Raw genomic sequence first — 11,332 nt, forward strand, 5'->3', positions numbered from 1 at the left:
CGGCTTAATAAAATGCTATTTAAAATTTAAACGCATAGTTTTTCATTGAAATTAAAAAAAAGTTACATAAATTTTATTTTATTTATCAGCATGACAATTTGTAACCACTCATATAGAAAGAACGTAGCAATACTCAGATTTCCTTACGCCATTTTCCCTCTAAAACATTCAATTTAACGTTGAAGTAACCTTCTAAAAGTGGGCTAGTGACGTAGAATTAGCGACAGGTTTAGTAACTTCTTCCGAAATGGTTCTTTTTTTGAAGATATAAACAAAACCATCTTTTCTTCCTCGTATATAAAGAAGTAACCTTATCATCGCTTCTTTTGAGCTTCAGTTACAGAAGAGGAAGACGTTATAAAATTGAGAATTAAAGTAGAATTGAGATAGGAATTATACCCAAAACGTAAACTATGATTCATACCGTAAGTATCGTTTATCATCGACAATATTCATAGAATATTTCTAGGTATTGTCTTTTATTTCTAAAATGCTTTGAATTTTCGAAATTTTTTGTTTTTGCTTTTCGTTAAGAATAGTATATCGAAAGAACATGAAAATTCTTAGAATTCTGGTGGAATTGCGTTATGAATTTGAGTAATTTAGCTTTCAATAAATTTCTTATCGAAATATGTAAGTTAAATGTTTAAAAATGAACATTAATTAACTATATTAACTGGATATTGTAATTTATTTCGTAAGCAAAATTTTATGGTACTAATTTAATTGAACTCTATGATAATTAAAATTCATTTTTTCCTATTTTGAAATATATAAAAAGTATATCGTTAGGCTTACGGATTCGAAAGTGTTGTAAAAATATTTTATTTAATTAATTTCATAATTCCTCAAAGTAATATTGGAGTTAAAAATTCTTAAATTAATTATAATTTATTGAATAATTAATTCAATAAATTACTTTTTTAATTAAATTTACTGTAATCTTGACAAATGCTCTATCATTAAAACTTTAGTCATATATTTAATAGCAGGTAAAATGCAAACTTAATTTGTCTTTAGCCAAATTAAATTAGTTAAGTAAGAGGCTAAGTTATTTTTATTTCAGTTAAATCAATTATAAATATGGGCAACTGGAAGCCCGAATTTGGATTTGGTTTTATTGTCTATTTCATATTTTGTGAATTTTTAATGAATTTTTGATTAACAAATTCAGCGATTTCAAAGCGAGTAATGGCAGCACTATACAGATAAAAAAAAATATTTTTATCTCCAGCGCTCGAGATTGATATGCTGTTTTTAGCCCAAAGGGACATTAGCCCAAACTCTCGCGAAACGTGTATGTGTGTGAATATAAAAACGGCCCCTTTGGTGTAATATAAAATCGGAAAGTTATCTGATTTATTTTATTTTATTTTTTTTAAGTTGAATTTGCGCTTCCAACATTAATGTGAATCACCGTTTTCAAATGAAAAAAAAATATACATTTTGTTTAAAAACACAATCGATCGATAGGAATGGTAACTTGAACTTTATTTGCCATTAATTATCGAAACACTGAACGTATTTCAAGGAAGTTAGAAATACAAACTGTTTCAAGAAGCAAAACTGTTCTAAAATGTTTTAATACCTTGAATAGAAAACACCTTTTTCACAAGTTATAAATAAATAAAATATTATCAAAATATTTTATTCCCTTAAAAAGAGAAATTGTGTATGTGAAGAGAAAATAGGTGAAATACATAGGTGAAATATATAGGTGAAATATATAGGTGAAAGTACGACTTTGCTCAGTTCCGCCCCCAATTTTGATGAAGAGCAACCCAAGGCGAGACGGGTTCGAAGATCTCACACCCATCTTCCCTTACCACCAACCTCTCGAGAGAACTTTCGGCCCACTGCATATTTGGAGTGCCCCCATGGCGCACAGTCAGCGTCGCTAACCACTATCCCGGCTGAGCAAAGCATTTTTATCCCCAGCGCACCTGACTGTTTATTGGGAATTCTTAAGATATGCTGTACTTAAATATTTTGTGATTTTTTGAAGATTCTGAATTGAAAGAAGAGAAGAGAAGGTGATACTTAATAAATAAAAATAACATATATAAAGTTAATAATAAAAATGCCCCCCCCCCAAAAAAAATGTCAGCTTAACAAATCTGTTTGGGCTACAGTTAAAAACCTAAAAACCTTTCAGATTTTTTTTAAAAATATGATATTGGAAATCACATAATTTAATTTAAATCGCGGAAGGAAACACGTACTTCAAGGCATAACGTGAGTGAGTTCTGCCCTTTATTACTGACCTTTCTACACGCAAGTGTATATCAAAGTATAATAAGAATAATTTAACGTGTTAAATCCTTTTAAGATTTATTATGCAATTGGATAAGAAATCGTAAGATTGTAATCTTGCGTTTTTTTTTCGGAATCTGATTCCGAAATGATAAAGTCGTAAATTATTCTTATATTACTTGATTATTAATCACTAATATGATACTATATTGCAATTCTGTAACTTGAGTTATTTTTGAATTAATTAAAAAGTTTACTGAAAAAATGTAAAATCTTATCATAATTTTAATCTTCTATAATGACGTATTAATACGCCATAATTATCCAAATACACAGTATGGTACAATACATAAAAGACAAATGTTTCAAGCTGATGGTAACTAATATTTAATGAGATAATACGCAATAGTAAGACACGTAACTCTTCTTCACAATAACATTTAACTTTTATAAATTATTCATTCCATTAATTTTAAATCATTAATTTAAATCACAAACTCGCTAATTTAATCATTCATTAAAAAATTGCATTGTGTACTAATAAAAACTTAGGTAGATAGAAGAGTAAATAATACTGAAAGCGTATTAAGATTACTACATCACGGAGCGTGTAATTTGAAATTTGCATGATTTTGTTTTAGTATTTTATTTAAGTTTTAGGAATTAACTTTTGTTTTGAATTTTAGCTGATACTATTATAAATGTATTCACATTTACAAATAGATACAAGTGGTATTCACAGTTAAATACCAATTTTTTTCATATGTCGAGGGGGTTGGATTTGGGTTACGAAGATTGTAGCAAAGCACTAGAGGATTGTCTACTTAAAAGGTTGCCTTCGTGGAGGTCATTTTAAAGTCAACTGTTTTGTATTCACATTATGCATAAGGAAAACTGCGGAAACTTCCAGCATCAGCTCATTAGTGGGGATTTGAATCTGCTTCGAAACATGAGTGTTCTGCGATTTTATTGCTCGACCGCTGATGGGCCAATAGGAGTACCCAAAAAGAGGTAGGGGGTTAGATTCCATTCCGGCGATTGAGAGCTTGACTGAATATATTGTGAGTAAAAGACAGTTTCCGCTAGAAAAACTTCAAAAACCATATGGTTTGAAAATAAATCCTCGACAACTTTGAAATAAAATCAAATACTTATATATCAAATTTCAAAAATGTCTCTATATAAAGTTTAACGTTTTTTACTATTGTGAAATGTGTTTTGGGAGACTTTGAACAACTTATCTTTTAGTCTAAGATAGAAAGTACAGAAACTTTCGAAGGACGTATTATTATTTTGAACTCAATAAGATGAACAGATGATGGTGTTTAGAAATTCCGCCAGCACTTATGGCGCTTATGGCTTATTCAAACGTAGAACTAAATTTAAACAGCTAATAAGCAAAGGCTAGAGTAATTTCATCGCCAAGTTGGCTCGGAATTCCACCAGAGTGAATTCAAATATCGGCAGACAACAACTCTTACCTAGTAACATGGCCTTCAAACGCCAGAACATGCTCTGGTTTCAGAATCTCAAACCCTCAATTAAATACGCGAGAGCTTTAATTTGCATTTCGAGGGGAAAACGGGAAGAGAGAAGTGATAGTAAAGATTCAAGGGGGAAAAAACCACTAAAATTTTCAAATTTCATATTGTTTGCATGTTACCTATTTTTTATCAAACATAATTTTCTTCGCACTTAAACCATAAAATTCAATTCAACAGCAATATCACAAAGTATTTTAAAAGAGCATATCTTTTAAGTTTCCGATACACAGTATCGCTCCCTGGAGATAAAAATGTTTTTTTCTCCGTACAGTATTGCCTTTGCTCGTTTTAAAATCGTTGAGTTTGCTAATGAAAAATTCGTTAAAGCTTTACAGAATGTGAAATAGATAATAAAACAAATTAAAAATTCCAAATTTAGGCTTCCAGATTCGAATGGAGGACTAAGTTATTCAAAATTTGATGTATCTAGGTACCCTTTTTTTTTTTTTTTTTTTTTTTTTTTTTTTTTTTTTTTTTTTTACAGTGCGAGAAACATAACTGCATTCATACAAATCCTTCATTATTTGATTTTTTTAAAATACAATGCAGGACTCTAATATCTGGTGGCAACAATTTGAAAAGTGAAACGCCGTTTTATAGCGGGCGACGCAAAATATCAAAACTAACATCCTTTCTGGGCAAATTGGCCCTTTGCTCTAATAACTGTTATGTAAATGAAATACAATTCACAAATGATTATGTTTTATAATCATTAATTTTGTGTTACCTGTTTTCTTTCATGTGTTCAGTGGTATCCAAATTCTAATAGTAGTACACAGTAATAAAAGTGCGTAATAGAACATAATAGAAGAAGTTATATACATAATAGAAGAATTTATATATTGTGGTACATAATAGAATATTGTGAACATAAGTACATAGTGGAAGAATTTATATATTGTAACTTCCGAAATTTTAGAAGGAAACTATTTTTAGTTTTATCAAACTTGCGAAAAGCGACGATGATCCCAAAAAATGCGACGTGTAAATTATAATTTATTACTTAACTCAAGCACACTCATAAGAGTTTCCAAAACATTTGCAATTCTAAGATCTTCCCAAAACAAAGTATTATCCACTTTCATAAAATATCTCAACAGCTGGTCAAGTCACTCTTATTTCATCCTTTTTCAGGATTCCCCGAAAATGGCTGAAGTATATTATTAAGCTACTTTCATGCTCTGAATGAAATTGTCAGAAGCTCATCAAGTTGAACAGCAAAAGAAGACGAGAAGAAGGGGAAAAGAAAGGATAAATAAATGAAAAAGAAAATTCTCGCTAAGTTATCACGTGCCGAAAAAAATTTGTTTTCTTTCATTGCTTCTTCTTTCTCGTTTTTAATGTTATTGCATAGTGTGAGAAATGTAAATTTTTATATAATTTACATTTCTCACACTATGCAATAACATTAAAAACAATTTTAATGTTATTGCATAGTGTGAGAAATGTAAATTATATAAAAATACTGTATTTATAAAACAAGTTAGAATTTTAAGAAACCATGCAAAGTACAGATATTCCAAAATTGGATATCTATACCTTGTTCAGTTATTTGAAACAAGCTATTTGCAACATTGCGCAGACTCATGTTCGAGATTTGGTTTGGTTTGGTTTCGTTTATGGAATTATGGCAAAGCCCTCGAGGGCTATCCGTGTTAGTGCAGGTATGCCTTAGTTAAGAGCTTTCCAAGGGAAACTGGATCGTATATACGTTACACATGGGGAAAACCACGGAAACACCGATGCAGCAGCCCGTTTGCCTGGAATCGAAATATACCAGTGTTCAGCGACTTGCGAATACCAGTGTTCAGCGACTTTACCACTCGGCTGCTGGTGACCGCTCTTTTGAGAAGTCCGCATAATTATATTGTATTTGTACGGCCAAATGCAAACTATTTTTTTTTCTTGTATCGTTTCACTGCTTCAACATAGATCATACATTCGGGGAAGAAAAGAACTACGTTTTCTGTGAAGCAAGCCACACTTTTCTCGAGAAGCAGCGAAATTACTTTTTATTTGCCTTAACACACAACACATTTTAATTTCAAATAAAAAAAATAATGAAATGTTTAAATAAAAAAGGCTCAAAAACTAAACGCATACTCCAGTTTTGATTTATTTATTTTTCTGCACGAAAGTCGAAAACTTAAAGTTGCTTAAAACATTTTTTGCAGTGCATTATCTTTTGATACTATGTCAATCAAGCTAAGCTACTAATAATGCGCAAATAAATTAACAGCGAGTTTAATCTTAATCTAGAAAGAACAACAGATTCAAATAACAGGAAGTTTAGGTAACTAGGTTCCGGATTACTGAGGTTTTAGTGACATTTTTAAGAATTTCTAAACATATGCATATTTATTCTTTCTTTCTCTTTGTTCACGAACATTTGTTCATTTTATAATCAGAAGAATCTATTACCAAACATATATTCTCCATTAACACAGACGATTTCCACGAGGCCTAGCGTGTACGTTTTAACGCCTCATCTGTGTAGCTCGAGTATAAACGAGAAAACTGCTTGCCATTTAGTAGATCTAATATATGCCCGCGAAAGCTCGTTCTAAATTAGAACGGTAGGATGGAGAAATCCATAATCTCGATCCAGATACCTCTAAGATAACTCACTATCCAATAAATGATGGTACTCTGCGCTTTCCACCTGCAACTGCCTATCGAATCTTAATGATGCGGCATCTATAAAAACAAGCTGCTGTTGTTTTCACGAGCCTGCAGCTAAGGAACGAGAAAGAAGAAGCAATGAAAGAAAACAAATTTTTTTCAGCACGTGATAACTTAGCGAGAATTTTCTTTTTCATTTATTTATCCTTTCTTTTCCCCTTCTTCTCGTCTTCTTTTGCTGTTCAACTTGATGAGCTTCTGACAGTTTCATTCAGAGCATGAAAGTAGCTTAATAATATACTTCAGCCATTTTCGGGGAATCCTGAAAAAGGATGAAATAAGAGTGACTTGACCAGCTGTTGAGATATTTTATGAAAGTGGATAATACTTTGTTTTGGGAAGATCTTAGAATTGCAAATGTTTTGGAAACTCTTATGAGTGTGCTTGAGTTAAGTAATAAATTATAATTTACACGTCGCATTTTTTGGGATCATCGTATAGTAATATTTTTATACAATTAATTAAGTAATTGTATTTTGGGGACTATTTTTATTTCATAAATAAATATTAAATTTAAACAAATCAAGGTGAATATCCTTTTCTATATTATTTTTAAAAATGATCCTTCGCTTTATTCTGCTTTCAGTCACACAAATTACTCTCTGTCTTTCCATCGTGAAAGCGGCAAGACTGGGACGTTAGGAAATCGTATCAAATAGATGTGCTATTGGTGAAACTAATTTAAAGGCCATTAATTACTTTCTGAGAGGTTTTTCATGATTGTGCATTTGCTGAGTTATCGTGTAGCAGTGATTGAGCTTTGAATAAATAAATAATTATAAAAAGCAGATCGTGAATATACAGAAAACTTATACATATGATAAATATGGATTCATATTGCATACTACTGTATATGCTGATAAATACAAACTTTAACTAGTTGGAAAATTAAAAGTACACAAATTACTCCCAAGTGTACAATTTAGGAAGAGATCATACGAAGATATGTATTATAAACTGTGTCTGCAAAAGTCCTTACCCAGTTTTCTTCTTACAACCGTTGTTCATAGATAAAGACTTCCGGTTACAAAAATGTTTTAAAGGACTCAAAGATACTTGGTTTGGCATTTTAAACTTAGAAAAATGAATTTTATGAAAATTAGAGATCTTAAATTTTAGATATTTGTCTGGTCGCTATACTTATATATTTAGGAAAATTTTATACTGGCTATGAAAAATGAAACACAAAACCAGTACGACATACCAGTACGATTCCAGTACTGGTATGTACTGGTACTTAAAACCAGTACGATTCCAGTACGACACACTTTGAAAGAGATATTTAATATAAAAAATAGGACATTTAGGGTTCTTACAGGAATTGAATCTTTGCATTTATACTTAAATAAAAATAAAATATCGTTTAGAAAACGGATTTTGATGTTAAAGATTAAGTGCACAAAATTGTTAAAATATTGATTAATATAGTTTTATTCTCAAACATGGTGCAATTTTTAGAAAGTCCTTTAGTTATAGAAGAATCTTTGTGTCATTTAAGGCATTTTTGCAATTGCAAGTATATTTCTAACTCAAACGTTTGCGAAAATAAAACTCGGATAAGGACTTCTGTGGACACATGTGTAAAGCACTGTGTTATAAACTTACTCATAAAGCTTGCGTATGATTTGCTGAAATACGACATTTATAAACTGCAACAATTAATGGCATCAAGTAAGTTCGACTGCTTTATTTTAAGATGCATTTTATTAATCTGCAGCTAAGTAAAAACGTTAGTGAGTATATAACGTGAAATATTGGCATCCTACCCCTTGCTTTATCTAAATGAATTGCCTTTAGAAAATCAGTTTGCAATTTTAGTCATTTGAATGCATAAATATGATGACTGCATTTTTTGTAGGTTTTGCTCTTCAGCCTCCTTTCATTGGCTTACTCACAATATCCCCCGGAGCGTGGGCCCCCTCCTCAACGAGGACCTCCACCCCAAGCTCAAGGACCACCTCCAGAGGTCTATCATCCTCGCCCAAGCCAGAATGCAGTCTATAAGCCGGCATCCGTACATTATGTTAACATAGGAGAGGAGTTGGCTGGTGATTATAAATTCGGCTACGATACTGGGAAAGGAACATTAGGTCAAAGTTTTCGTGAAGAGACTCGATTACCTGATGGCACTGTTCAAGGAGCATACGGATATGTTGATGAAACCGGGAGACAAAGAATAGTTAAATATACAGCTGGAAAGGATGGTTTCAAAGCCCAGGGAGATATTGGACCAGAAGGTGGTCCAGGAGCAGCCGCTCAAGCAGCCCCTGCTCCTGCTGCATATAGGGCTCCACCACCTCAAGCTCCTAGACCAGCTCCACAACCAGCATATGCTCCACCACCACAACCTGCCTACAGAGCACCTCCGGCACAACCTGCTTACCGGGCACCCCCAGCGCAACCAGAATATGCACCAGAACCTCAAGCGTACGCTCCTCGTCCAAGGCCACGGTCGAGGCCCCAGTCTTACGCGCCACCTCAGCAACAGTATGCTCCACAGCCTGCCCATAGGAATTATGAGAGTTCACCTGATTATGAAGACCCTAACAATGATATAGCTGAAAGGCGCATTGTTCCAATAGATACATCTTTGTTCAACTATAATATTGGCATGAATCAAGGATCTAGGAGTTAAGCATCATAACTTTGGAAAAGTCACTCTGCTGAAGGAAGCTGGTCGAAAATTAAGTATTACCAACATATGATTAAAGTATTACCAACATATGATTGGTTGCACCTGATCTTTGTTTTATCTGAAACTCTATTGGTGCTGTACCTTCTGTGACTGCTGCTCCTAAAACAGAAGAAATATCATATTAGAAACATTTTCACTTTGTTTCAGTCAAGGAACTATTATGCAAATTACACATCTCTCTTCAGTACATTCTGCTAACATCCTTGATTTCATGTGTCACATATTTTTGTCATCGTTCATGTACAGTTAGGGAGGCATTTGTACCTCTTTAAAATGAGAATATTAATATCTTAGTTTACAAATTTCAATACGCAGTATTTACATGCAAGAAATCAGAAAATTAAATTCCCTAGTTGTTATTTCTTAAGGATAAAAACTACCAAGTTTCAATGCATAAATCAAAACAAGATAATAACTACTAGTTTGCTAACTGGAGCTGAATGCGACTAACAGTCAGTATACAATTGAAAGGAGTAGCGTTCAAAGAACTTTAAATATATTCTATTACATGATCGTATAACCCGCATTTTTTTCTTATTTGTACCTTTCGATTTATTAGTTTTTCTCACTTAATACTCTGTTAATTATATAGTGATATTTTAGTCTTTCTACATCAATATAATAACTATATCTGCTTAAATTTTCCCTTTCTTCCTTTCTATAATCTTTTCCCTATAATTATTCTGGAATCTATAGTTCATTGCACCTCGCAAAGACTTAACCAAAACAAGTATTCACTTCTTCTAAAAATACTTCTAAAATAAATAAAATACTATTTTGTTCACTGACGTGGTTTAAATATTTTGCACCTTTAAACATAATGCAAATTATGTTTTAACTACCAAGTTTCAATGCATAAATCATACCTTTAAACATAATTTGCATTATGTTTAAAGGTGCAAAATATTTAAACCACGTCAGTGAACAAAATAGTATTTTATTTTAGTTAATATTTTGCATATCGATTGATAAACATGTTTACTATTATTTTCTTTGTTAATTATTAAACCAAAAAAACAAAAAAAAAATCATTGTCTTTATTTATAGAAGACACATACATTTAAGAAATATAAGAGTCATATGAGTATTTACTTATGAAATTGTATCAGTGTAGTTAATAGTAAAAACGCTTTTAAATTTTTGGTAACGTATTTTATCCGATGATAGTATTTCTATCATCAATATTTTAATATTTTAGAATATATTAAGAATGCACGTATAAGTTCGTAATTTTACGTGCGGCTGAAAATTAAATAACTAAATTACTGTAATAAAATGCATATTAAAAGTGATAATTTTCGATAAGAATCTGATATTGCAGATTATTATGGATGTAGAATGTAGTATTTCATTGTAATCATTCATTTTGCTTAGTTTAATTCAATTATAATATTTATTATAACACTTGCATGTAATTTGTTGGATAAAAACTCCTGTTATATTTCCTGCAAATTGTGTCATTGGATCTCAATTGAAGAATGAAGATTTTTTCGTATTTTTCCATTATCTGTAAATTAATTATCAGAAAATTAAACTTCTTGTAAAATCCGTTATATTTTACAGGAACCATCTCTTCAGTAAAGAGGTGCACCTATTATGTGATAATATTTTATGTAAATTTTTGTGTTGTTGTAATCATTAAAAAGTATTATATTAAGGTAGAATTTTAGGTATAAAAATTATAAAAATTGGGACTTGCAATGCTAGTGTATTGTAAATATTTTCAAAACTAATATAAGTTTTTGCAAATAATGTAATTTTCTATAAATTGTATAGAAAGTGTGGAGCTGAATTCAAATAGAAAGTATTTCGAACACACTCTTATCCTTTTGAAAAATAAAACCTTTCAAAGCAATTCTTGTACTAATTTATTCAAGACAACAAATCCTTCTATGGGAGAAAACTAATTTATAAATTCATAATAATAACAACAAAAGACAAGTCAGGATTTACATCTGAAAAGAATTCTTAGATAATATTTCGTTGTTTTCATTCTCTTTATACATTTATACGTTACTATCCAGATTTTCATTCTTCAATTTTAAGAAAAAATTTTACTGAAAAGGCACAGACGCACAGAGAGACTCTTTCACTGTTCCTATTTGCACTATATTCTTATAACATAAATACCAGATATCAGAGCTCTGTAAATTTGAAT

At 31.3% G+C, this 11,332-nt stretch overlaps 1 protein-coding gene across 1 annotated transcript; it reads left to right on the plus strand.

The window, feature by feature from the left end:
- Positions 1-271: 271 nt before the first annotated feature.
- LOC118191130 (uncharacterized) lies at positions 272-11,029 on the plus strand. The gene is made up of 2 exons (XM_035361925.2): positions 272-425; positions 8,338-11,029. Exons 1-2 carry the CDS (start codon positions 414-416, stop codon positions 9,112-9,114), a joined length of 789 nt encoding a protein of 262 aa, XP_035217816.1. The 5' UTR covers positions 272-413; the 3' UTR covers positions 9,115-11,029.
- The last annotated feature ends 303 nt before the right edge of the window (positions 11,030-11,332 follow it).

Source organism: Stegodyphus dumicola, chromosome 2 (assembly GCF_044657685.1).
Source record: "Stegodyphus dumicola isolate Sdum_Otavi_A_Nest chromosome 2, ASM4465768v1".
NCBI classification, from domain to species: domain Eukaryota; kingdom Metazoa; phylum Arthropoda; class Arachnida; order Araneae; family Eresidae; genus Stegodyphus; species Stegodyphus dumicola.